The sequence below is a fragment of the Arachis hypogaea genome, chromosome 20 (genome assembly GCF_003086295.3).
Source record: "Arachis hypogaea cultivar Tifrunner chromosome 20, arahy.Tifrunner.gnm2.J5K5, whole genome shotgun sequence".
Classification (NCBI taxonomy): domain Eukaryota; kingdom Viridiplantae; phylum Streptophyta; class Magnoliopsida; order Fabales; family Fabaceae; genus Arachis; species Arachis hypogaea.
The window spans coordinates 139,847,549-139,875,125 of NC_092055.1; the positions used below are offsets into that span (position 1 = coordinate 139,847,549).

At 31.0% G+C, this 27,577-nt stretch overlaps 4 protein-coding genes across 5 annotated transcripts; 2 read left to right on the forward strand and 2 right to left on the reverse strand.

Moving 5' to 3' along the window:
• The first annotated feature begins 8,462 nt into the window (after positions 1–8,462).
• LOC112786524 (uncharacterized) lies at positions 8,463–14,290 on the forward strand. The gene is made up of 8 exons (XM_025829894.3): positions 8,463–8,555; positions 8,859–8,916; positions 9,668–9,721; positions 10,042–10,070; positions 10,964–11,059; positions 11,149–11,215; positions 12,742–13,125; positions 14,025–14,290. The coding sequence occupies exons 1-7, from the start codon at positions 8,463–8,465 to the stop codon at positions 13,089–13,091; spliced, it is 747 nt and encodes a 248-aa protein (XP_025685679.1). The 3' UTR covers positions 13,092–13,125; positions 14,025–14,290.
• On the forward strand, positions 14,023–15,806 carry LOC112782380 (uncharacterized). The gene is made up of 3 exons (XM_025824737.3): positions 14,023–14,125; positions 14,673–14,745; positions 15,148–15,806. The coding sequence occupies exons 1-3, from the start codon at positions 14,097–14,099 to the stop codon at positions 15,556–15,558; spliced, it is 513 nt and encodes a 170-aa protein (XP_025680522.1). The 5' UTR covers positions 14,023–14,096; the 3' UTR covers positions 15,559–15,806.
• Positions 15,807–19,574: 3,768 nt separating this feature from the next.
• On the reverse strand, positions 19,575–24,264 carry LOC112782381 (uncharacterized). Of its 2 annotated transcripts, XM_072230182.1 has the most exons (5): positions 23,800–24,264; positions 23,478–23,682; positions 22,672–22,725; positions 21,335–21,430; positions 19,575–19,685 (listed from the first exon to the last, which is right to left on the reverse strand). In XM_072230182.1, exons 1-5 carry the CDS (start codon positions 23,930–23,932, stop codon positions 19,646–19,648), a joined length of 528 nt encoding a protein of 175 aa, XP_072086283.1. In that variant the 5' UTR covers positions 23,933–24,264; the 3' UTR covers positions 19,575–19,645. The 2 variants fall into 2 exon arrangements, with proteins under 2 accessions (XP_072086283.1, XP_029151944.1); XM_029296111.2 differs by lacking the exons at positions 19,575–19,685; positions 21,335–21,430 and adding an exon at positions 22,155–22,353.
• On the reverse strand, positions 24,069–27,046 carry LOC114926150 (replication protein A 70 kDa DNA-binding subunit B-like). The gene is made up of 10 exons (XM_029296658.1): positions 26,897–27,046; positions 26,445–26,712; positions 26,217–26,313; positions 25,968–26,089; positions 25,765–25,849; positions 25,449–25,581; positions 25,173–25,327; positions 24,913–25,042; positions 24,251–24,428; positions 24,069–24,160 (listed from the first exon to the last, which is right to left on the reverse strand). Exons 1-10 carry the CDS (start codon positions 27,044–27,046, stop codon positions 24,069–24,071), a joined length of 1,410 nt encoding a protein of 469 aa, XP_029152491.1.
• Positions 27,047–27,577: the final 531 nt, after the last annotated feature.

The following is a 27,577-nucleotide window of genomic DNA, read 5'->3' on the forward strand; positions in this document are numbered from 1 at the left end:
TTCCTGTCAATTTATTAAAAAAATAATTAAACTTTAAATTTATTGGTGTACTCTTTTCATGTTCATCTAAAATATCGTATATAATGTTTATTAAATTGGTGTGTAAATTTATTTTTCAATGGTATTTGAATGAAAAAAAAAATATAATCTTATTTTAATAGAAGATTCATAATATATTTTGAAAACAGAATAATAAATTTTAAAATTTTTTTATGATAATATATAAATCTAATTAACATACATATATATACAATTTTAGTTAGTTTGTTTAGTGAGGTGAACGTCATATCATTATCATATGGTAGCGGTGTCAGTGGCGTGGTCGTCATGGTAGGGTGTTTTTGCATCAGCCGTCTCATCAATCACTAAAACTATAACACAAAATAATATATATTTTAAATATTGTTTTATATAACATAAAAACTTTTAGCATTGTATTTACATTTAATTAATACTATAATTTTGTTTAGGACAAAAGAAAATTTATTTAAATTTTCATATTATACACCTTATATATATTTAAAATTGATTTTTTATTAAGATTCTAATATCTCTTTTTTTCATAATTTAGTACATAAATTTTCAACTTTTCTTTCATATATTGTTTATTTTATTTTTAAAGACCAGTAATTTATTTTGTTCTACAGCTATGTTAATTTTAATATTTTTATAGTATTTTATTTTTTGTTTTACACTTGAAGCTAATATCTGAAATTTATAAAAGAATTTAAAACATAAAAAAAATGGTCCATCTAATGGAATGGAACATCAACAGTCATCTTCCTCATAAGTTTCTCCTTCGTTACTGAGTCCTCGGCCCTACGTTTCTCTTTGCTGCTGGCTATTGGCACTCTCCCGTTCCTGCATCTTTCTTCTCTATGGTTGGTGTGACCCCGATTCGTCTCTCACCATCCTCAACCAGTTTTCTTTATCCTCATACGGTTCGTGTTTATGGATCGTTTCTTGGATTATCCGATCTCTCTCTCTGTCGGAAAACTGTGCATCAATGTTACCTACTTTCGTCGACATTTTTGGTCTCAAAGATCCCGTCGGAACAGTATTCCTATCATCATCGTGTTTTCTTTGATTTGTTTCCTTTTGTTAAAAATATCATTCTAATTTACTAATTTTTATACTCTAATCTCTTAGTAGACGAAGATGTATGAGAAATCAATCCAGAATGGAGCTGGTTCTGGATCTGTTGCAACCGGGTTCCACTGAAAATCGAGAGTGCGTTTGAAGATTTGGAAGAAAGCTAAGTTACATAATTTTTCGTCTGAGCTATTTGTGTAGAAACTATGTTCAATTGTGATGAGTTTTTTTTATTCTTCTTACCAGCTATTTTGGGTCAATTGTTTTCTTTGTGAGTGCTTTGAGGTAGTGATTGAGAGAACGGATTCAAGTGGGAAGCATGCAAGGGAGTATACTGTTTATATAGGGGGTGTTGGTTCAGTATACTTGTTTTCATTTGTAGGGTTTTTTGCGTGTTTGGTCCCAGGAAAATGATGTGCTTGAAATCTATGCTCATAAGAATCAAACTAGGATGTCAACATTTCTTCAATTGAAATATCTCCAAGCGGTGTTGTTGTTGGGAACTCTACTATATTTAAAATATAACCATTTGAAAAAGGGATATTGTTATCTATGTTCATTTCTGTTTCAGGTTTAAAACGAAATTATTGACCACAAAACAAGTGATTTGTTTATTTTCAATTAGTCTGGGTTGGTTTGACATTTATCTTTTTTTTTTGTGTGTAATTTGTACTTTCTTTTTCAGCTCTCTTGGAGTTTCAGCTGAACTCTTGGGTATCATTGATAAAATTTTGTAGCTTTTATTTTATTTTTATTTGGGTGAATCTTCCTCATATGTTCTATCTCACTACTCATATTGGTGGGGAACAGTATATCTACATAGTCAAAGATATCATGAATCAATAGGTATGGTTGGTTTATAGATAATAGATAGATAGGTAGATGTATGTAGATTCATAGATAGGTTGATATTACATAGCTATATATAGAGGTATGAGTATATGTTATTTAATTAGGTATGGGAACATTGAAAGTCATATGTCAATCAATCAATCAATCTATGCAAGGACTTCAACATAAACGTGTTCTACAAGCTTTGCATTACAGGGTTGCCCGTTTCTCTACTATAAGTAGTGATGAGGTGATGGAGTATTGTGCTGATCTCTCAGAAGCTATCATTTGTTCCTTACTTGGTTCTCTTCTTTTGCATTCCCTTTCATTGAGATAAGACTCAGATCCAACACACTTTTTTCTTGCCAAGCTTTTGCTTTCTGTTTTTATTATCTACATTCTTTCATCTCTGCTATTTTTATAAAATGAGTCTTGCTATTGATGCTATTAGAAAAATCTCTCCATGGAAGGAAAGTTGGACTATTGAGGCTAAGATCTTGACCATTTGGGAAGATGCTACCATTGTTAATCAAAATGTGCAGAAACTCTTACACATGGTCTTGATGGATAAGCAGGTGAATATGTGTGTTTGTGTGTCTCTGTGTGTGTATGCCTGCCTATGTTCTATCAAGACTGATTTTTTAGTTAACTAAAATCTGTTTTTTAAAATTCTATATGTGATAATTTTTAGCATGTAATGTCTCATGGTATAATATTATAAAGGCTAAGGTGTTTTTTTTTCCTTGTTTTTTTTTAAGCACCACAAAATCCAAGCAACTATTGAGGATGATTTGATTTCAACTTTTATTGATCGGTTAAAAGAAGGAGAAGTATTCATTATTTCCGACTTCAAAGTGATACCCAATCTTGGATTGGTCAGGGTTACAAGACATCGTTTTTGCATCCTTTTCAAGTGTAGTACTTTGTTGTTGCTGCTTCAAGTACAGTCATACCCAACCCTGGTTTAAGTGTAACTTCTATGGACCAGATTCTTCAGAAGTGCATTGATTATGAGTACTTAATAGGTAAATTTCAATTTTTTAAATATAAACCATTATAAAGGTGTGTTAAATTGAAATTAATAGAAAATCAAGCAAATGTCTCATGGTATTCTATCTGAGGGTTTAATTTTGTCTTCTATAATTTGAGTAAACAGATTTTATTGGGGTGCTTTGTGGATTGAAAAAGAGAAGGGATGTTGAGTGTAATGGAAAGATATTGAAAGTTCTGACCATTGAAGTTTTTGCTGATGGGTATGCATTGTGTTTCTGTTTCTCATCCTTTTTTTTTTAAATAACCTTGTGTTTGTTTTTCTTCTTTTTTTTTACTGCTCTTGAATTAGTCTATTCTTGTCCATCCTTTCTTATAATGATTACCCAGGAAGAAAATCTCCTGCAATTTTGTTGGTGATTCTCCTGCTCTTTTAGAGATGAATACTTTGAAAAGGTACCAAAGACCACCTGTTGTAATTCTGCAATCTTTCAAGATCAAAGTCAATGGAGGTGAAGAGTTGTCCATGTTGCACATGTTTCAGTTTTGATTTGTTTAAATATTTTTTTTATACCAATGAATACTTTATTTAAGAATTAATTTCTTCTTATTGTCTTTTGTGATTTGTAGATAAAGTCAGTCTCCAAAATGTGATCAATATTTCCCGAGTTTTGATCAACCCTGATATGCAGGAAACTGTGAATTTTCTGAATCAGTTAGTTTTATTCAGTTCTCTTTAAGTTTTGCCTCTCTAAACTTGAAATTTGTGCCTCCCTCTCTATCACTCACTCTCTCTCTATCTCTTTCTGTTTTTCTCTTTCTCTTTGTAACTCTCTATAACTTTGTTCTTGAAATTCTTTAATCCTAATATTAATTTTTTTATGCGTTTTAAATAGATATGGTATTGGGAGCCACCATTTCAGTAGACTCTGTAGTAATGAGGTTGGGGATTTGGTATGTGTAATGGATGATGAATCTTTTGATTGGAAGCTATTTACGCACTATTGATAATCTTAAGGCCAACAATGAGGTGCGCACTATTAGTTTTTTAACATGTTTTAGTCGTATGTAAGACATACTCATGTTAATTGATTTCTAAAAATTGTAGACATCCTTTGCTGATTCAATTCATAATTTTATTTTTCTAATAGGATGGACAATACTTTGTGGTTGAAAAAATTAAGGAGATTGTTGAAGATCCGGAGTGGTGGTTTTTTTCTTGTGTTTGCGGTCATCCTATTGTAGGTGATGACAATGTGTTCTATTGTCAGCTGTGCAGCAGAGAGATTCAGCATTTTATGATAAGGTAAATCTAGGTTATGATTTACAAATTTACTTTCATGTGTTCTGATTCAATGATATAAGTTGCCTTCATGTATCAGCCTCTTCTAGGACTGAAAAATAGGTGAATCTGATATTTACCTTCTTTATTATAGTTACAGGATTAAGATACTTGTTGAAGACGGTACTTCTTGTGGAATGTTTGTCTTGTTAGACAGCCTAGCCACTAAGCTATTAGAGAGAACGTGTTTTGATGTTTTTTTGTTGTTAGAAGATGAAATCGATGTATGGTTTATTCACTTATAATCTATTGCTGTATACTCTATGGATAAGTATCTCTTATACTTTATTTTTGTCCAATAATTAGTGATCACTTTTCAATATCTATGACAGAAAATTGAGCACCGATACTGTCCACAGTTTTTTCATAAACTGCTTGGCAAAGAAATTATTTTCAAAGTTCAAGCAAAGAGGATTAGTGCTCATGGTTATTGTGGTACCTTTAAAGTCATCAATGTCATTAGTGATGCACGATTTTTCAACAAACTTCAGGCTGATCAGTGCATCAAGGTTAGTGCATCAAGGTTATTGCTCTTTCTTTATGTTAGATATGGATATGGATGAATTGGAGGAATCTTTTTTATGTATAGTTTGTCGATCCCCATTTTCTAATTATTTGGCTGTTGTTTAAATTGGTTTCCTTTACATGCCAACATGGTTTTGCCTCATACTTTATAAAATTGGTTGCGTTTAATGATTAATGTTTTCTTTCCAAATTTTAAGGATGTTAGTTCTGATTCGGCCTTTAGCCCAATATTTGAAGACTTTTCTCGGTATGGACAGCTTAGATGTTATGAGAACCAAGTCATATCTGGTGTTCGAATAGAGCTGCATAGCATTAAAGAGATTCTTGCTGACATTCTTTGTGCTAAGATGTATTCTTCTGCATCAAGAAATGTTAGTATTTTTTTTTCCAACCATCTGAACTGTGTTTCAACATGTGTGGTATGATAAGAAATGTATCATAATATACCAATTATTGTTTTTCTACAGGATCATATTTGTATTCTGATCGGTGAGATTATTGATGTTTTGAAACATCAGAAGTGGTGGTACTACTGTTGTCTGTGTAATGCACATGTTTCTCATGTTGGGAATGTATTTTATTGTTATCTGTGTAGAGTTGAGTGTGTTGATGCCATAAGAAGGTATCTATTCTTTCTCTGGAAATTGTTGGTACCAGTTTTCTTTTTGCTTTATTGAATCTTCTGCACATGTTTCCCAATGTATATATTTTTTATTTTTTTTACATTATTTAGGTATCGGATCAAAATTATTGTTTCCCACTCAAATGGCAGCAATATTTTCATACTTGAGGATGATGAGGTGATGCAAATAGTCAAAAAGAGTTGTTCAGACTTTTTGATAGATGAAAAGAAAAACTCCCAAGTAATCATTTTGGTTTTAATTTAATTTAGTTGTGCTTCTTTTCGGTTTAGTATTTATGGTTCAGGTATGTGAATTTTGCTAATGTCCCTTCTCTTTTTCCTTTTTTTTTCTTAGTCAACCGATGAATACACTCTTCCGAATGGGATAATTTCTCAGTTGATGAACAAGAAAATTCTGTTCATAGTGGATCCTAGACCTGTTGGATATGAATTGAACACATCTCTTCACATTGTTCGTGCAGTATGTGATGATCTTGAAATTGTGAAGTTTTTGGAGGACTCTAGCAATGATAATGATCAGCAGGTGATAAGATTGTTAACTGAATCTGATGTTGAGTTAGTGAGTTTTTTTTCTAATCAGGTCAACCTGATTTTGGTATATTGTTCTGTGTTTTTCATGTGTCATGTGTTAATGGTTTCTGATATTATTACTTTGTTGTTCAATTTAGAAATTTCATCTGGATCCCTTTGTTCCTCATTTTCCTTTCGAATTTAAGAATCCAGTTCAGTTTCACTCCAATGCAAGCATTCAGTGTTCATCGAGCTCAAGTGCTACAGTGGGTCAGGCTTCACCCATTTCTGTTCTCAACTGGAATTGTTGGGTATTTGTTGATCTAATTCAGTTTGATTTTTTATCTCTTTTTAAACTATGTGAACAATGATAGATACATTCCTATATATGTATTGCTTAAATTCTTTTACTTTATTTGTTTAGTTTTTGTTTTATTACTCTTCAAAGTTTCATCCTTCGTGGTTTGTTTCTCATCTTGTTTTATTTTATTTGTTTAATTATTTATTTATTTATTTATTTATTTTTTGGTAGTTTCTTCATTCGATGTTCTTATATTTTGTTGTGTTATTTGTAGAATGTTAACCATGATTTTCATGCAAGAATCTCATCCTCACAAGGTTCGAATTTATTTGGGAGTCATCAACCTCTCACTATTAGGGAAGAGCTTCGGAGTGCTTTTGGACAATGTGAAAATACTGCCGAGGCTGTTGAAAGGATGGATGAGTGTAGTGGCTAATCATTTGTTACATTAGAATATTATATATATATATATATAAAATATAATTCCACCTCTTTGAAGAATTGTCATAACTTTGTTTATTTGTGTTAAGTAGTTGGAAAATTGGTAAAATCTATTGTCAATATATCTATTTTGGTATGTAATATCAAGACATTTTCGGAGTTGTCATGTTTATGAAACTTATTATTCTATTTGATATATTTAAATTTCTATGTGTTGTTATGTTTCTCTGTGTTATTGAATAAACCATGATTATTATGTATAGACATCTGCTTTGTTTGGTATATATATATATATATCTTTATATATATATGATATATTTTTTTTCTCCTTATAAGTTATTTAAATGTGTGCAAGAATAAAAATAATGAACCCAAAATTAATGATTGTATTTCTTTTCAATTGTGTTGTAATTTGTGCTTATTCCTATTTCCCTTTTGGATACAAAGAAATCCTTTCTTTTTTTTTTTCTGTTAATAGAATCAAAATTAAAACAATCTTAATAACTATTATTCTTATATAAATTATTTATGTGAGTTTTAAAAAAGAAATATATCTATATATATTTGTGTGTGATCTTTATGAAACTTATTGTTCTTTTTCTTATGCTTAAATTTGTATCTGTGAGTATGTTTCTATGTGTTTTTGAATAAAGCATGGTTATTATATATAGACCTACTCTTTTTTTGGTATATATATATATTTGTTTTTTTATAAGTTATTAAAATGTATAGAATAATTTAAATAATGAACCCAAAATCATTTAAAAAATGTATTTTTTTTTAATTGTGTTATAATTTTATATTTAGATTTAGATATCTCATATAAAAAAATGTTGTTAAGTAAAATTAGTTAAAAGTATTTTTTATTTATTTATCATGTGAAAATATACATTTAAAAAAAATTATAAATATAAATTTAAATTTCTAAAAAAAATATTATAATGAATTTTTAAATAAATTTTACTTTTATTATTAAAAATTTTTCAAGTGCACTAAAAAGTAAGTAAAAACATATTTTCCATCCTTTTTTTTTTTCGATTTTATCATCAATAATCAAATGCTTAGTTGCTTCTATTAGTTTATTGATTTAATTAGCATAGTTATGTATCTTAACACTTTAATGGTGTAGAGATAGATATTTTTCATAAAAAAATGTTAAAATTTTTTCTGATACTGGATGGATTAGATCAATAGATGTGGACCGCAGAATGGAGTTAGGATGAATCTGATTGGAAAACAGGGGTGTTCCATTGGGAAGACATTATCTCTTGCTCACTATCTGTTTAGTTCGTCAAGCCGATTCTCATTCGGATCTTTCTCAGTCACATATCCCTTCTCACTCTCTCTGGAATTCGGGCGAAGATAGAGTCCGATCGGAAAAGGAACAAGTCTCCGGTGGTGCCGGCGGAGCAGAAGGAGAAGCATAAGTCGAATTTGAACAAGGAGAAGCTTCCCTGATCTTTTCCCTCTGTTATCTCTCTTTCGCTTCAACCCTTGCTGTCCTCTCTGTTTTTCTTTTGAAACCCTAAATGCAACCTTCCCCTTCTTTTTTTTCATAGATAGCCAACTCACTCCTGCTGCTCCGGATAATCCCTGGCCATTCATGCTCTGTTTATCGCTCTCCCTGTCTCCCAAATTCTCATTTTCGTAATGCATATTTCTCGGTCCTGAACGCCGTAACTTCAACGTCGTTTTTGTCAACCTCCATCCAGAAATCCTAACCCACCTAGCTAAGCCGATAGATGCTGGTGATGCTGAGAGACTGAGATCTCTGTTGCAGGCTTCACATGCTCACGAAGAGCGTTATCCCGGCGGCTTGCTTCAAGGCAACTGAGGAATCGCATCCCACTTCCTCGGCAACGGCGGTTGCAGCTACAAAGGTCCAATCATCATCTTTTCAAGCATCTTCTTTGTCGATTGGTAATGGCTCTCTATCCCTCGAATTCAAACTGTGTCTTCTTCCATCTTTTTATTCAATATTATGCCTATCACCTAATTCTTGATCTCTCTCTTTGATATAACTGCCTGTGCGATTAGGGTTCATGGAAAAGGATCATGGGAACAAATTTTTTTTGTTCTGATTTGTCAGATTCATTTAAAGATTGGTTGTAGTTCTCAAGAGGAAATCAGCCTAGGGTTCATGTCACTCTGCGTCTCTCTTATCTTGGGAAACAACAAGTTAGGTGGGAATTTTTCCGGCCGTCCTGTCTTTTCTGTGTCCCCTTCCATCATGTGGTGTAGGTATGTAGTGGTTATGACTTGTTTCAGATTCTTTAATATTTCTTTACTTTGATACTCAAGTTTCCTTTCAATTGACAGGATTTGTTTTTGCCCCTGTTTGGGTGTTCTTTTCTGATTCTGTTTCGGATACTTTTTGAACTTGGCTTTAACTAAAGTTTTATATGATGTTGACTAGAAACATAAATTGAGTTTACTACTACACATGTGTGGAGTGTAAGTGTTGATATTTCCTTATCTTATTTGTTAGCAGTTTTAATGTGTTCTTTGTGCCCTTTTTTTGTCTTGAGAGTCAAAATTACCTTTGTGTCTTATTTTGTACCTAAGTGTACACCACTTGAGTTTTATTTGGAAGCTATTTAAAATACTTTTTTTATCTTTTATCCTGTCTTTTTCAATTGTCACGGAGCTGTTAGCTTGGAAGAAGGAGCTGTTTGATGAAGTTATGTGATATTTTTTCTTGCATATTTTTACTTAAATTATATTTGTGTGTTGTTTTGTGTGGTTTTGAAAGTTTTTTTTCCCCTGATATGGGAAAGTTCATAACTGTATTAAAATCAATTAGATTATTATTTTACGCAAAGCTTTTTGGACAATTTTTTCACTCACCGTGTTTTCCAAATCCTAGGGATTCAACTCTGATCTCCACAATAGTGTTTCTATATTATTTTCAGTGGTTGCAACCTCTTCATTTTTGTTATCTTCAATTTAATGCCAAGGAAACTAATCTAATTTCATTGGTGGTTCATTGCAGCTCATATTATCAAAGTCAGAAATTGGAAAGGCCAGTTGAACATTCCCTATCCAGGTAAGTAGGGTGGGTTGTTGTTTTGTTGTAGGTTATTCGTGGTTGTTTTCTAAGCTGTGTGTGTATTAGACTAAAGTGTATTTTGTAGTTGTGCTTCCTTTTAATTGCATTATTGTGACTTGTGTGCTTTGAAGGAAGCAAATATGAACTCCAGTGTGCATCCCTAATTAATGTTTTCAAATATTGGTTTTTTCTTTTCCTTTTTTTTTTTTCAATCCATTTGCTGTTTCTAATGTATGCCTACCTAAGATATTTACCAACTCTGAATGGCATAAGTACAATGATTTTTTTGGAGTATTTGATGACTGCCTTCCCTATAGGAAAATCACATGGAGGTGCACTGTACCAGGTATGGTTTCATGTGGTTCTTATCTGTTGATTTCTTGAAAGTTTCAGTTGTTCTTGCTGTTTTTTTGTTTGTTAAGGTTTAGCCCCTCTCATTATTTGTGTCTATGGTGTTGAATGGAGATGGATATGGACTCATATTTTGTTTTGCTTGCAATTCCATATCCAATTTCAATTCAAAAAGGTCAGCCTCTTTGATACAAGTAGGACTAATTGTGATGCATTTGTGTGCTTCATTTAATTATAACCAAAGTAGAACCCTTAAATCCTATATATCAACTGATGAATCCATTTTTAATCTTTTACTTTCTATATATCCAAGAAATTCATTTAGTTTTTATATTGTTTTCTGTATTCAGGATCATGTTCTTTCGTTTTATGTTTGATTTCAAATTTTATGAAGCACTCTCATAATTATATTGAGAGTACACCCATTGAATACAATATTCAAATTTCATTAATCTATTTGTATTTTTTTATTTTCTGTATATTCAACAAATCTATCAAGTTTAGATAAAGTGGTTTGGTGATTACATATGGGCTATGTGAATCATGATGAGGGAATGGGTTTTCTACCTAATCTGTTCTATTTGTTGTTTTGTGATTGACAAGAATTGATGTGTATCTTACTGTTTGTTCCTTTATATAGTTTGATTTGATTGTAGATGAATTCATTCCCAATTTCATTCTCTCCTATTCAACTTTTGCATACCAATTTCCATTTTAATTCAGTAATCTATTTGGATTTTTTGGGTGTTTTCTATGATTTGCTTGATTTTGTTTCAAATAAATGCTAATTTACTAATTTTTATACTGTAATCTGTTAGTAGATGAAGATGTATAAGAGATCAATTGAGAATGGAGTTGAAAAGAAAATTATCTTTTTTTCACTTTCAGAATGACCCAAACAAAATTCCAGCACTATCACACCACAAGAGAGGATGTAACTGTAAGAAATCATTCTGCCAAAAGAAATACTGTAAATGCTTTCAGGTATTCATCCATCCTTACTAGGTATCATGAATGCTTCCGTTTTAGTTATAATTTTATATTCTAATGGTAGTATGTTTTGTTTTTCAAAGGCTGGTGTTGGATGTTCCATAAACTGTAGATGTGACACGTGTAAGAACACGTTTGGTAGAAAGAATGGTTAGCTGTCCCTTCTTTTGCAAATTAAATACATGTCAGAATTTAACTGTTTTATTATTTCAGGTTCTAATTCCGTAGGAATAGAAACCCAACCAGAAGTAGAAATAGAGGCCTGTGGTAAAGAGTTTGTAGAAAATGCATCACGGAAAATTGATATTTAGAACTCCCACGGAAAATTGAAATGGTAGCTTTTATTCTACTTTTATTTGGGTCAATCTTGATAAATTTGTTACTTAAAGGGGTGTTTTCATTTACACTGGCTTTTGATTGTGGTCTACATATTTTATTTGAATCATTAAGAAGTAAGTGTTGATTTTTTCAACCTAAAATTATGGTCAATATTAGTTGGTTCTAATTATCTTTGAGGTTATTAAAATTTGATAAAAAACTGTTAATCTTATTCCATTCAAGATTATATCAAAGCAATATCTAATTAAAAAAGAGAGGTTGAGAATAGAAAAGTTCAGTTTTCTATTAGTTGAAATCAAGATTATTAATTAAGTATTATTAAAAAGAATTTTAATACCAAAATTAGTAACAATAATAATTTTTTTTTTACACATATATCGTATATTCTTACAGAGCAGTTTGCTATTAGTTCAAGGTTGAGGCATGATTAACTTTTTTAGTAAAGTTTTACATCAATAGAAGAATATATGTTCAAAAGTGAAGAAAAAACTGATTGTTGGTGATTTTAGTCATAATTTTTAAGTAAAATATTTTTTATTCTGATCTATAAATTCCATTTGAATCATTAAAAAGTGCATATTAGTTTTTCATACTATAATTATGATAAATATTGGTTGGTTGTAATTTTCTGAGTTAATTGAAATTTTATAAAAATGTCTTATTGTTATTCTACTACATTATTATATAAAAAAAAATTTCTAATTAAAAAAGATTAGAAGTTGAGAATAAAAAAGGTCATTTTTTATTACTTGAACTGGAGATCATTATCATTAATTAAGTCGAATTAAAACACTTTTAGTGCCAAATTTGTTAAGAATATTCAGCTTTTAGTTTTAACGTCTATCATATTTAACAAGTAGCAAATCATTTTTAAAAAAATATATATATCCGTAATTATTTCTTTATCTACTTTTCATAATTTGTATCTTAATCATTTTTGTGTCATGTCAAATCTTTATTAATAATTTTGTTTTGTCCGGATTTTTTTTATATGTTTTGTGATTTTTCGTCATTTTTTATGCGAATTAACATTAGAAAAAAGAATTGAAAAAAATCTGAACATTACTTAAACTTTAGGATACATCAAATTTATTAATATAAAAAACTCAGAAATAAATAAAGAAATTAATTCCTGATTTTCTTTTTTTTCAACATTTAACCATTCTTTTTACTTGTGATAAATACTAAAAAAAATAAGTGCTTCTTAAGAATTCGAATACTAAAAGTTTTTATGATCATTAGTAATTATTTCTTCATAATGATCCACTATAATCTCTTTCTTTTTTAGAAAAAAATTAAATATCTTTTATTTTTGTGTTCTTTTAATTTTTTCTCAGGTATAAGAAGAACAACAGTGTTATCAGCAGCAAAGAGTAAAAATCCAAAGGCCACAACCCAGTCTTTCCACCTATCCCTCAACGAAAAAAAAAAAAAAGGGAAGCAAACGCGACAACAACATACTTACTGCACCTCCTTCGTCTTTATTTCTTTGCTTTCACCTCCCTCAACCCGCAAACTCTACCACCGGACTTTTGCATGTTCAAAACCTCATATCCGGCTACAAGTTACCAACCTGTCCTCATCTGCGGTGGCTCACAGTGCTTCCAGTCGGTGCGACACACCAGTGTTGCTTGGTGAATCGGCGCATAATTCATTATCTTCATGTTTTGACAGATCGAGGCACTAAACTTCAGCCAAGTAACAACTGGGGTGCTGTTAAGGTAAATCCTTTATAAACTGAAAACCAAGCATCAATTTCATCTTTTGCCCTAATGGTTGTACTGGTAACTAAGTTTTCAGTTTTGTATTTTTTCTTTTCGTTTTCTTCTCAGTTTTGCTAGGTTTCTTTGCCTGTAAACTTGATTTTTTTTTTGGGACATGCATGTATTATTCAGTGAATGTTTATATGAAAATTTAAAGGAAAAGAAAGAAACAGTTGATTTTCAACACATGACTTGTCTGATACTTCGTTCAGTGCAACATCTGATTCTTATCAAATTATTTTTGTTCAATCTTTCCGTTGGCATCATTTTCATTTTAGATTGGATTTTTTTTTTGTTCTGTACAAGAATTAGTTATTTTGGAAACTACCCCAACTATTAATCCCAATTTCATATTCTCAGATATGGGTTTATTCTTTTAGGTTTTGTAAGCTCTTTCTCAGTTAAAAAAATATAATTATTGTATAGATTATTTTATCCATTATTTTCAAATATAAAAATGATTTTTTGAATTCAGTTTTGTCATATCTATGATCCTTGAATATCAATTTTGGTCTTTTATAGTTGAATATTGATATAATTTTTTTATTTTTTCTTTTTTCGTATCATTTGTAATCCATATTCTAATTAACAAACTCATAATCCATGATTGTTTGCTTAAATTATTATTAATAGTCGTGGTTAGCTTTTTGACACTTCTCAACATTATAATTAGGATTAGTAGAAATTTAGTTTACTAGAATAAATAACGATATTTTTGTTGATCTGTTCCTTGTTTTCTTTATCAATGGTTGCTGTTTGTTCTTTATGTTTCTGGATTCAATTTTATCACTTATTTTTATTCAATTTGTTCAAATCTTATATTAGCATTTACTTTATCATAATACTCTTTTTGGCAGAAATAAACAAGTTCTTTTCTCCGTTCTTGGATCTTTATACGAAGTGTCTCTATCTCATAAGGCTGAATTCTGATGGATGCTAATAGAGAAGATCCAAATAGGTATGGTGCTGAGGATTATAGAAGATGTTTTGTTTGCTGCATTTTCAATTTGATTGAAGTCTCATCTACTTTTTAACTCAATATATTTCACATTAATTTTATAAAATGTTAACGTCAATTAAATATCGATGTTATGCCATGTATATATATTTTTTAAATTCTTTCTTTCATGCTTTTCATGTAGTTATTTAATTTTATTGGCTTGTCATCTATATGTAGTTCAGATTAATTTTATAAAATGTTAACGTCAATTAAATATCGATGTTATGGCAGGTATATTTTTTTTTTTAAATTCTTTCTTTGATGCTTTTCATGTAGTTATTTAATTTTATTGGGTTCTCATCTATATGTAGTTCAGATTTCAGGAGTTGTAGTAATCTGTAAAATATGTTGTGTAGTAGTTTTCAAGTGTGGTCTCTTGGGTATTTTTCTCTAATGTTCTTTTAATTTGTTACTTTTTTTTCTTTTTTCTGGTATACTTAGTCAGTTGTTTTCTTGGTTAAAAGTCTCAGTCTTAAATTTTAATCGTGCCTTTATATGCTAATAGGAGGTTTTTAGCAACCCAGGTATATTGGCCTAGCGGAAAAGAACTGGTTTTCAGATTTCATGATTTCAGTCAGGTAACGAAATATAATGGCCAATGTGCAGTTTTGTACAGTAGTATCAATCTGAATTAATTAGATTACTGATTTGGCTTGATGTTCTTTAATTTGTTATTTTCTATTATTTTCTGCATGTGTGAGACTGATTGCTTTGCCCCTTTGTCGCTTTTCTATGGATATTTTTTTTAAATTCATTAAGCTGTTTACTGAACTAGAATCTTTTCAATTATTTATTCTAAAGTTTTCTTCTCATTATAATGTTAGTTCATTTACGTGATTATTGTTCTCTTGTGTTGCTCAGTTGGTAATAATAGTAGATTTAAAATACCTCTATTTGCTAAATAATTAGGTAAAATTATGTTAAGCTTTTTTACCATGTTTTGTTACACGAGTTAACTTTGAAAAGAAATTTGAATATAGGGTGACAGAGCTCTTCCCTCAAATTTTGTTTCAACTCATGGGGAAGAATTAGGGCCAATATTCTATGTCATTGACGAGTTAGATAATTGTTTATCGCTGGAGGTGATCAGAAAGAATGATCAGTTGCTGATAACTGAGAACTCATTTGAACTGATTAGAACTTTCTATCTTATCGATAGACCGGCAACTATTCAATTTAGGTATGTTGGTTTTGGAATTTTTTTTATTTCATTGTTCGATAAGGACAACCAACCCATCCAAGTTCACCTTGATCCTGACTGCTATGTTCTTGAGCTAATGGACCCAGAGACACTTGATAATGTGTCAAGAGTCTTCCACATAAAGTATACCAGGATGGAAGAAGAACCATCGGATGTGATTGTTCTATCTGGGTCTGAACCATCGGATTAACAGTTTTCATCGGATGATGATGAAGACAACGATCAAGATGGGCCACTGGTGGGGGATAATCCACATGATCCGATAGATTTGTCTAGTGGCAGCAGTTTATCATTGGAAGTTGATGAACAGATTAACGCGTCAAATGATTTAGCTGATCCTAGGTAATGCTACATGTAACTATTCTCCTTTCTTTTGTATTTTAATATCATTTGATAGCTTTCTATTTTTTACTGTCGTGACTAATGTTCATATTATCTTGAATTAGATATGCTCTAGAGGTTTCTTATGAAAAGAAGATCACAGCTTCGGATGTCGGACAATCTAGATTGGTAACTTGATCATAAAGAGTGTTTTTTTTTTCTGCAAACTTATTGGATGTTCTTCCTAAATCTATTATTCATTGTGTATGAAAATATTATGTTTACGTTAACTATGAATTATTCGTTTCAGTATTTGGCTTCAAAATTTGCTGTGCATCTTAAACCATCTGGAGATAGGTCGATTTGGACGATCACTGGTCCAGATTCCAATGTTGAGAAGAATGTGTTCTTTTTTCACTTACTGAATGGTAGAGGAAGAGGTACAGAATGGAAATTTGGGGTCTGGTGGAGTGAATGTTGTAGAACATACAATTTAAAGGAGGGTGATACCATCACTTTGAAACTCAGCTCGAAAAGTGATGGTATCACCCTCCTTTAAATTGTATGTTCTACAACATTAACTCCACCCGAATACAAATTTTCATTCTGTATCTCTTCCTCCACTATTCAGTAAGTGAAAAAAGAATACATTCTTCTCAACATTGGAATCTGGACCAGTGATCGTCCAAATCGACCCATCTCCAGATGGTTTAAGATGCACAGCAAATTTTGAAGCCAAATACTGAAACGAATAATTCATAGTTAACATAAGCATAATATTTTCATACACAATGAATAACAGATTTAGGAAGAACATCCAATAAATTTGCAAAAAAAAAAAAAAAAAGAAAACACTCTTTATGATCAAGTTACCAATCTAGATTGTCCGACATCCGAAGCTGTGATCTTCTTTTCATAAAAAACCTCTGGAGCATATCTAATTCAAGATAATATGAACATTAGTCACGACAGTAAAAAATAGAAAGCTATCAAATGATATTAAAATACAAAAGAAAGGAAAATAGTTACATGTAGCATTACCTAGGATCAGCCAAATCATTTGACGCATTAATCTGTGTATCAACTTCCAATGATAAACTGCCACTAGACAAATCTATCGGATCATGTGGATTATCCCCCACCAGTGGCCCATCTTGATCGTTGTCTTCATCACCATCCGATGAAAACTGTTCATCCGATGGTTCAGACCCAGATAGAACAATCACATCCGCTGATGAACCATCCTGTTATACTTTATGTGGAAGACTCTTGACACATTATCAAGTGTCTCTGAGTCCATTAGCTCAGGAACATAGCAGTCAGGATCAAGGTGAACTTGGATGGGTTGGTTGTCCTTATCGAACAATGAAATAAAAAAAATTCCAAAACCAACATACCTAAATTGAACAGTTGCCGGTCTATCGATAAGATAGAAAGTTCTAATCAGTTCAAATGAGTTCTCAGTTATCAGCAACTGATCATTCTTTTTGATCACCTCCAGCGATAAACAATTATCTAACTCGTCAATGACATAGAATATTGGCCCTAATCCTTCCCCATGAGTTGAAACAAAATTTGAGGGAAGAGCTCTGTCACCCTATATTCAAATTTCTTTTCAAAGTTAACTCGTGTAACAAAACATGGTAAAAAAGCTTAACATAATTTTACCTAATTATTTAGCAAATAGAGGTATTTTAAATCTACTATTATTACCAACTGAGCAACACAAGAGAACAATAATCACGTAAATAAACTAACATTATAATGAGAAGAAAATTTTAGAATAAATAATTGAGAAGATTCTAGTTCAGTAAACAGTTCAATGAATTTAAAAAAAATATCCATAGAAAAGCGACAAAAGGGCAAAGCAATCAGTCTCACACATGCAGAAAATAGTAGAAAATAACAAATTAAAGAACATTAAGCCAAATCAGTAATCTAATTAATTCAGATTGATACTACTGCACATTGGCCATTATATTTCGTTACCTGCTGACTGAAATCATGAAATCTGAAAACCAGTTCTTTTCCGCTGGGCCAATATACCTGGGTTGCTAAAAATCTCCTATTAGCATATAAAGGCACGATTAGAATTTAAGACTGAGACTTTTAACCAAGAAAACAACTGACTAAGTATACCAGAAAAAAGAAAAAAAAGTAACAAATTAAAAGAACATTAGAGAAAAATATCCAAGAGACCACACTTGAAAACTACTACACAACATATTTTACATATTACAACAACTCTTGAAATCTGAACTACATATAGATGAGAACCCAATAAAATTAAATAACTACATGAAAAGCATCAAAGAAAGAATTTAAAAAAAATATATACATGGCATAACATCGATATTTAATTGACGTTAACATTTTATAAAATTAATCTGAACTACATATAGATGACAAGCCAATAAAATTAAATAACTACATGAAAAGCATGAAAGAAAGAATTTAAAAAATATATATACATGGCATAACATCGATATTTAATTGACGTTAACATTTTATAAAATTAATGTGAAATATATTGAGTTAAAAAGTAGATGAGACTTCAATCAAATTGAAAATGCAGCAAACAAAACATTTTCTATAATCCTCAGCACCATACCTATTTGGATCTTCTCTATTAGCATCCATCAGAATTCAGCCTTATGAGATAGAGACACTTCGTATAAAGATCCAAGAACGGAGAAAAGAACTTGTTTATTTCTGCCAAAAAGAGTATTATGATAAAGTAAATGCTAATATAAGATTTGAACAAATTGAATAAAAATAAGTGATAAAATTGAATCCAGAAACATAAAGAACAAACAGCAACCATTGATAAAGAAAACAAGGAACAGATCAACAAAAATATCGTTATTTATTCTAGTAAACTAAATTTCTACTAATCCTAATTATAATGTTGAGAAGTGTCAAAAAGCTAACCACGACTATTAATAATAATTTAAGCAAACAATCATGGATTATGAGTTTGTTAATTAGAATATGGATTACAAATGATACGAAAAAATAAAAAATAAAAAAATTATATCAATATTCAACTATAAAAGACTAGAATTGATATTCAAGGATCATAGATATGACAAAACTGAATTCAAAAAATCATTTTTATATTTGAAAATAATGGATAAAATAATCTATACAATGATTATATTTTTTAACTGAGAAAGAGCTTACAAAACCTAAAAGAATAAACCCATATCTGAGAATACGAAATTGGGATTAATAGTTGGGGTAGTTTCCAAAATAACTAATCCTTGTACAGAACCAAAAAAAAAATCCAATCTAAAATGAAAATGATGCCAACGGAAAGATTGAACAAAAACAATTTGATAAGAATTAGATGTTGCACTGAACGAAGTATCAGACAAGTCATGTGTTGAAAATCAACTGTTTCTTTCTTTTTCTTTAAATTTTCATATAAACATTCACTGAATAATACATGCATGTCCCAAAAAAAAAACAAGTTTGCAGGCAAAGAAACCTAGCAAAACTGAGAAGAAAACGAAAAGAAAAAATACAAAACTGAAAACTTAGTTACCAGTACAACCATTAGGGCAAAAGATGAAATTGATGCTTGGTTTTCAGTTTATAAAGGATTTACCTTAATAGCACCCCCGTTGTTACTTGGCTGAAGTTTAGTGCCTCGATCTGTCAAAACATGAAGATAATGAATTATGCGCCGATTCACCAAGCAACACTGGTGTGTCGCATCGACTGGAAGCACTGTGAGCCACCGCAGATGAGGACAGGTTGGTAACTTGTAGCCGGATATGAGGTTTTGAACATGCAAAAGTCCGGTGGTAGAGTTTGCGGGTTGAGGGAGGTGAAAGCAAAGAAAGAAAGACGAAGGAGGTGCAGTAAGTATGTTGTTGTCGCGTTTGCTTCCCTTTTTTTTTTTTTTTTCGTTGAGGGATAGGTGGAAAGACTGGGTTGTGGCCTTTGGATTTTTACTCTTTGCTGCTGATAACACTGTTGTTCTTCTTATACCTGAGAAAAAATTAAAAGAACACAAAAATAAAAGATATTTAATTTTTTTCTAAAAAAGAAAGAGATTATAGTGGATCATTATGAAGAAATAATTACTAATGATCATAAAAACTTTTAGTATTCGAATTCTTAAGAAGCACTTATTTTTTTTTAGTATTTATCACAAGTAAAAAGAATGGTTAAATGTTGAAAAAAATGAAAATCAGGAATTAATTTCTTTATTTATTTCTGAATTTTTTATATTAACAAATTTGATGTATCCTAAAGTTTAAGTAATGTTCAGATTTTTTTCAATTCTTTTTTCTAATGTTAATTCGCATAAAAAATGACGAAAAATCACAAAACATATAAAAAAAATCTGGACAAAGCAAAATTATTAATAAAGATTCGACATGACACAAAAATGATTAAGATACAAATTATGAAAAGTAGATAAAGAAATAATTACGAATATATATATTTTTTTAAAAATGATTTGCTACTTGTTAAATATGATAGACGTTAAAACTAAAAGCTGAATATTCTTAACAAATTTGGCACTAAAAGTGTTTTTAATTCGACTTAATTAATGATAATGATCTCCAGTTCAAGTAATAAAAAAATGAACAACTTCTAATCTTTTTTTAATTAGAATTTTTTTTTATATAATGTTGTAGTAGAATAACAATAAGACATTTTTATAAAATTTCAATTAACTCAAAGAAAATTACAACCAACCAATATTTATCATAATTATAGTATGAAAAACTAATATGCACTTTTTAATGATTCAAATGAAATTTATAGATTAGAATAAAAAATATTTTACTTAAAAATTATGACTAAAATCACCAACAATCAGTTTTTTCTTCACTTTTGAACATATATTCTTCTATTGATGTAAAACTTTACTAAAAAAGTTAATCATGCCTTAACCTTGAACTAATAGCAAACTGCTCCGTAAGAATATACGATATATGTGTAAAAAAAAAATTATTATTGTTATTAATTTTGGTATTAAAATTCTTTTTAATAATACTTAATTAATAATCTTGATTTCAACTAATAGAAAACTGAACTTTTTTATTCTCAACCTCTCTTTTTTAATTAGATATTGCTTTGATATAATCTTAAATGGAATAAGATTAACAGTTTTTTATCAAATTTTAATAACCTCAAAGATAATTAGAACCAACTAATATTGACCATAATTTTAGGTTGAAAAAATCAACACTTACTTCTTAATGATTCAAATAAAATCTGTAGACCACAATCAAAAGCCAGTGTAAATGAAAATACCCCTTTAAGTAACAAATTTATCAAGATTGACCCAAATAAAAGTAAAATAAAAGCTACAATTTCAATTTTCCGTGATGCATTTTCTACAAACTCTTTACCACAGGACTCTATTTCTACTTTTGGTTGGGTTTCTATTCCTACGGAATTAGAACCTGAAACAATAAAACAGTTAAATTCTGACATGTATTTAATTTGCAAAAGAAGGGACAACTAACCATCATTTCTACCAAACGTGTTCTTACACGTGTCACATCTACAGTTTATGGAACATTCAACACCAGCCTTTGAAAAACAAAACATACTACCATTAGAATATAAAATTATAACTAAAACGGAAGCATTCATGATACCTAGTAAGGATGGATGAATACCTGAAAGCATTTACAGTATTTTTTTTGGCAGAATGATTTCTTACAGTTACATCCTCTCTTGTGGTGTGATAGTGCTGGAATTTTGTTTGGGTCATTCTGAAAGTGAAAAAAAAGATAATTTTCTTTTCAACTCCATTCTCAATTGATCTCTTATACATCTTCATCTACTAACAGATTACAGTATAAAAATTAGTAAATTAGCATTTATTTGAAACAAAATCAAGCAAATCATAGAAAACACCCAAAAAATCCAAATAGATTACTGAATTAAAATGGAAATTGGTATGCAAAAGTTGAATAGGAGAGAATGAAATTGGGAATGAATTCATCTACAATCAAATCAAACTATATAAAGGAACAAACAGCAAGATACACATCAATTCTTGTCAATCACAAAACAACAAATAGAACAGATTAGGTAGAAAACCCATTCCCTCATCATGATTCACATAGCCCATATGTAATCACCAAACCACTTTATCTAAACTTGATAGATTTGTTGAATATACAGAAAATAAAAAAATACAAATAGATTAATGAAATTTGAATATTGTATTCAATGGGTGTACTCTCAATATAATTATGAGAGTGCTTCAGAAAATTTGAAATCAAACATAAAACGAAAGAACATGATCCTGAATACAGAAAACAGTATAAAAACTAAATGAATTTCTTGGATATATAGAAAGTAAAAGATTAAAAATGGATTCATCAGTTGATATATAGGATTTAAGGGTTCTACTTTGGTTATAATTAAATGAAGCACACAAATGCATCACAATTAGTCCTACTTGTATCAAAGAGGCTGACCTTTTTGAATTGAAATTGGATATGAAAATGTAGGCAAAACAAAATATGAGTCCATATCCATCTCCATTCAACACCATAGACACAAATAATGAGAGGGGCTAAACCTTAACAAACAAAAAAACAGCAAGAACAACTGAAACTTTCAAGAAATCAACAGATAAGAACCACATGAAACCATACCTGGTACAGTGCACCTCCATGTGATTTTCCTATAGGGAAGGCAGTCATCAAGTACTCCAAAAAAATCATTGTACTCATGCCATTTAGAGTTGGTAAATATCTTAGGTAGGCATACATTAGAAACAGCAAATGGATTGAAAAAAAAAAGAAAAAGAAAAAACCAATATTTGAAAACATTAATTAAGGGTGCACACTTGAGTTCATATTTGCTTCTTTCAAAGCACACAAGTCACAATAATGCAATTAAAAGGAAGCACAAATACAAAATACACTTTAGTCTAATACACACACAGCTTAGAAAACAACCACGAATAATCTACAACAAAACAACAACCCACCTTACTTACCTGGATAGGGAATGTTCAACTGGCCTTTCCAATTTCTGACTTTGATAATATGAGCTGCAACGAACCACCAATGAAATTAGATTAGTTTCCTTGGCGTTAAATTGAAGATAACAAAAATGAAGAGGTTGCAACCACTGAAAATAATATAGAAACCATATTGTGGAGATCAGAGTTGAATCCCTAGGATTTGGAAAACACGGTGAGTGAAAAAATTGTCCAAAAAGCTTTGCGTAAAATAATAATCTAATTGATTTTAATACAGTTATGAACTTTCCCATATCAGGGGAAAAAAAAAACTTTCAAAACCACACAAAACAACACACAAATATAATTTAAGTAAAAATATGCAAGAAAAAATATCACATAACTTCATCAAACAGCTCCTTCTTCCAAGCTAACAGCTCCGTGACAATTGAAAAAGACAGGATAAAAGATAAAAAAAGTATTTTAAATAGCTTCCAAATAAAACTCAAGTGGTGTACACTTAGGTACAAAATAAGACACAAATGTAATTTTGACTCTCAAGACAAAAAAAGGGCACAAAGAACACATTAAAACTGCTAACAAATAAGATAAGGAAATATCAACACTTACACTCCACACATGTGTAGTAGTAAACTCAATTTATGTTTCTAGTCAACATCATATAAAACTTTAGTTAAAGCCAAGTTCAAAAAGTATCCGAAACAGAATCAGAAAAGAACACCCAAACAGGGGCAAAAACAAATCCTGTTAATTGAAAGGAAACTTGAGTATCAAAGTAAAGAAATATTAAAGAATCTGAAACAAGTCATAACACTACATACCTACACCACATGATGGAAGGGGACACAGAAAAGACAGGACGGCCGGAAAAATTCCCACCTAACTTGTTGTTTCCCAAGATAAGAGAGACGCAGAGTGACATGAACCCTAGGCTGATTTCCTCTTGAGAACTACAACCAATCTTTAAATGAATCTGACAAATCAGAACAAAAAAAAAATTGTTTCCATGATCCTTTTCCATGAACCCTAATCGCACAGGCAGTTATATCAAAGAGAGAGATCAAGAATTAGGTGATAGGCATAATATTGAATAAAAAGATGGAAGAAGACACAGTTTGAATTCGAGGGATAGGGAGCCATTACCAATCGACAAAGAAGATGCTTGAAAAGATGATGATTGGACCTTTGTAGCTGCAACCGCCGTTGCCGAGGAAGTGGGATGCGATTCCTCAGTTGCCTTGAAGCAAGCCGCCGGGATAACGCTCTTCGTGAGCATGTGAAGCCTGCAACAGAGATCTCAGTCTCTCAGCATCACCAGCATCTATCGGCTTAGCTAGGTGGGTTAGGATTTCTGGATGGAGGTTGACAAAAACGACGTTGAAGTTACGGCATTCGGGACCGAGAAATATGCATTATGGAAATGAGAATTTGGGAGACAGGGAGAGCGATAAACAGAGCATGAATGGCCAGGGATTATCCGGAGCAGCAGGAGTGAGTTGGCTATCTATGAAAAAACAATAATTGGTATTTTATGATACATTTCTTATCATACCACACATGTTGAAACACAGTTCAGATGGTTGGAAAAAAATACTAACATTTCTTGATGCAGAAGAATACATCTTAGCACAAAGAATGTCAACAAGAATCTCTTTAATGCTATGCAGCTCTATTCGAACACCAGATATGACTTGGTTCTCATAACATCTAAGCTGTCCATACCGAGAAAAATCTTCAAATATTGGGCTAAAGGCCGAATCAGAACTAACATCCTTAAAATTTGGAAAGAAAACATTAATCATTAAACGCAACCAATTTTATAAAGTATGAGGCAAAACCATGTTGGCATGTAAAGGAAACCAATTTAAACAACAGCCAAATAATTAGAAAATGGGGATCGACAAACTATACATAAAAAAGATTCCTCCAATTCATCCATATCCATATCTAACATAAAGAAAGAGCAATAACCTTGATGCACTGATCAGCCTGAAGTTTGTTGAAAAATCGTGCATCACTAATGACATTGATGACTTTAAAGGTACCACAATAACCATGAGCACTAATCCTCTTTGCTTGAACTTTGAAAATAATTTCTTTGCCAAGCAGTTTATGAAAAAACTATGGACAGTATCGGTGCTCAATTTTCTGTCATAGATATTGAAAAGTGATCACTAATTATTGGACAAAAATAAAGTATAAGAGATACTTATCCATAGAGTATACAGCAATAGATTATAAGTGAATAAACCATACATCGATTTCATCTTCTAACAACAAAAAAACATCAGAACACGTTCTCCCTAATAGCTTAGTGGCTGGGCTGTCTAACAAGACAAACATTCCACAAGAAGTACCGTCTTCAACAAGTATCTTAATCCTGTAACTATAATAAAGAAGGTAAATATCAGATTCACCTATTTTTCAGTCCTAGAAGAGGCTGATACATGAAGGCAACTTATATCATTGAATCAGAACACATGAAAGTAAATTTGTAAATCATAACCTAGATTTACCTTATCATAAAATGCTGAATCTCTCTGCTGCACAGCTGACAATAGAACACATTGTCATCACCTACAATAGGATGACCGCAAACACAAGAAAAAAACCACCACTCCGGATCTTCAACAATCTCCTTAATTTTTCCAACCACAAAGTATTGTCCATCCTATTAGAAAAATAAAATTATGAATTGAATCAGCAAGGGATGTCTACAATTTTCAGAAATCAATTAACATGAGTATGTCTTACATACGACTAAAACATGTTAAAAAACTAATAGTGCGCACCTCATTGTTGGCCTTAAGATTATCAATAGTGCGTATTAGCTTCCAATCAAAAGATTCATCATCCCTTACACATACCAAATCCCCAACCTCATTACTACAGAGTCTACTGAAATGGTGGCTCCCAATACCATATCTATTTAAAACGCATAAAAAAAAATTAATATTAGGATTAAAGAATTTCAAGAACAAAGTTATAGAGAGTTACAAAGAGAAAGAGAAAAACAGAAAGAGATAGAGAGAGAGTGAGTGATAGAGAGGGAGGCACAAATTTCAAGTTTAGAGAGGCAAAACTTAAAGAGAACTGAATAAAACTAACTGATTCAGAAAATTCACAGTTTCCTGCATATCAGGGTTGATCAAAACTCGGGAAATATTGATCACATTTTGGAGACTGACTTTATCTACAAATCACAAAAGACAATAAGAAGAAATTAATTCTTAAAGAAAGTATTCATTGGTATAAAAAAAATATTTAAACAAATCAAAACTGAAACATGTGCAACATGGACAACTCTTCACCTCCATTGACTTTGATCTTGAAAGATTGCAGAATTACAACAGGTGGTCTCTTGTACCTTTTCAAAGTATTCATCTCTAAAAGAGCAGGAGAATCACCAACAAAATTGCAGGAGATTTTCTTCCTGGGTAATCATTATAAGAAAGGATGGACAAGAATAGACTAATTCAAGAGCAGTAAAAAAAAAAGAAGAAAAACAAACACAAGGTTATTTAAAAAAAAAGGATGAGAAACAGAAACACAATGCATACCCATCAGCAAAAACTTCAAGGGTCAGAACTTTCAATATCTTTCCATTACACTCAACATCCCTTCTCTTTTTCAATCCACAAAGCACCCCAATAAAATCTGTTTACTCAAATTATAGAAGACAAAATTAAACCCTCAGATAGAATACCATGAGACATTTGCTTGATTTTCTATTAATTTCAATTTAACACACCTTTATAATGGTTTATATTTAAAAAATTAAAATTTACCTATTAAGTACTCATAATCAATGCACTTCTGAAGAATCTGGTCCATAGAAGTTACACTTAAACCAGGGTTGGGTATGACTGTACTTGAAGCAGCAACAACAGAGGTACTACACTTGAAAAGGATGCGAAAACGATGTCTTGTAACCCTGACCAATCCAAGATTGGGTATCACTTTGAAGTCGGAAATAATGAATACTTCTCCTTCTTTTAACCGATCAATAAAAGTTGAAATCAAATCATCCTCAATAGTTGCTTGAATTTTGTGGTGCTTAAAAAAAAACAAGGAAAAAAAAACACCTTAGCCTTTATAATATTATACCATGAGACATTACATGCTAAAAATTATCACATATAGAATTTTAAAAAACAGATTTTAGTTAACTAAAAAAATCAGTCTTGATAGAACATAGGCAGGCATACACACACAGAGACACACAAACACACATATTCACCTGCTTATCCATCAAGACCATGTGTAAGAGTTTCTGCACATTTTGATTAACAATGGTAGCATCTTCCCAAATGGTCAAGATCTTAGCCTCAATAGTCCAACTTTCCTTCCATGGAGAGATTTTTCTAATAGCATCAATAGCAAGACTCATCTTATAAAAATAGCAGAGATGAAAGAATGTAGATAATAAAAACAGAAAGCAAAAGCTTGGCAAGAAAAAAGTGCATTGGATCTGAGTCTTATCTCAATGAAAGGGAATGCAAAAGAAGAGAACCAAGTAAGGAACAAATGATAGCTTCTGAGAGATCAGCACAATACTCCATCACCTCATCACTACTTATAGTAGAGAAACGGGCAACCCTGTAATGCAAAGCTTGTAGAACACGTTTATGTTGAAGTCCTTGCATAGATTGATTGATTGATTGACATATGACTTTCAATGTGCCCATACCTAATTAAATAACATATACTCATACCTCTATATATAGCTATGTAATATCAACCTATCTATGAATCTACATACATCTACCTATCTATCTATTATCTATAAACCAACCATACCTATTGATTCATGATATCTTTGACTATGTAGATATACTGTTCCCCACCAATATGAGTAGTGAGATAGAACACATGAGGAAGATTCACCCAAATAAAAATAAAATAAAAGCTACAAAATTTT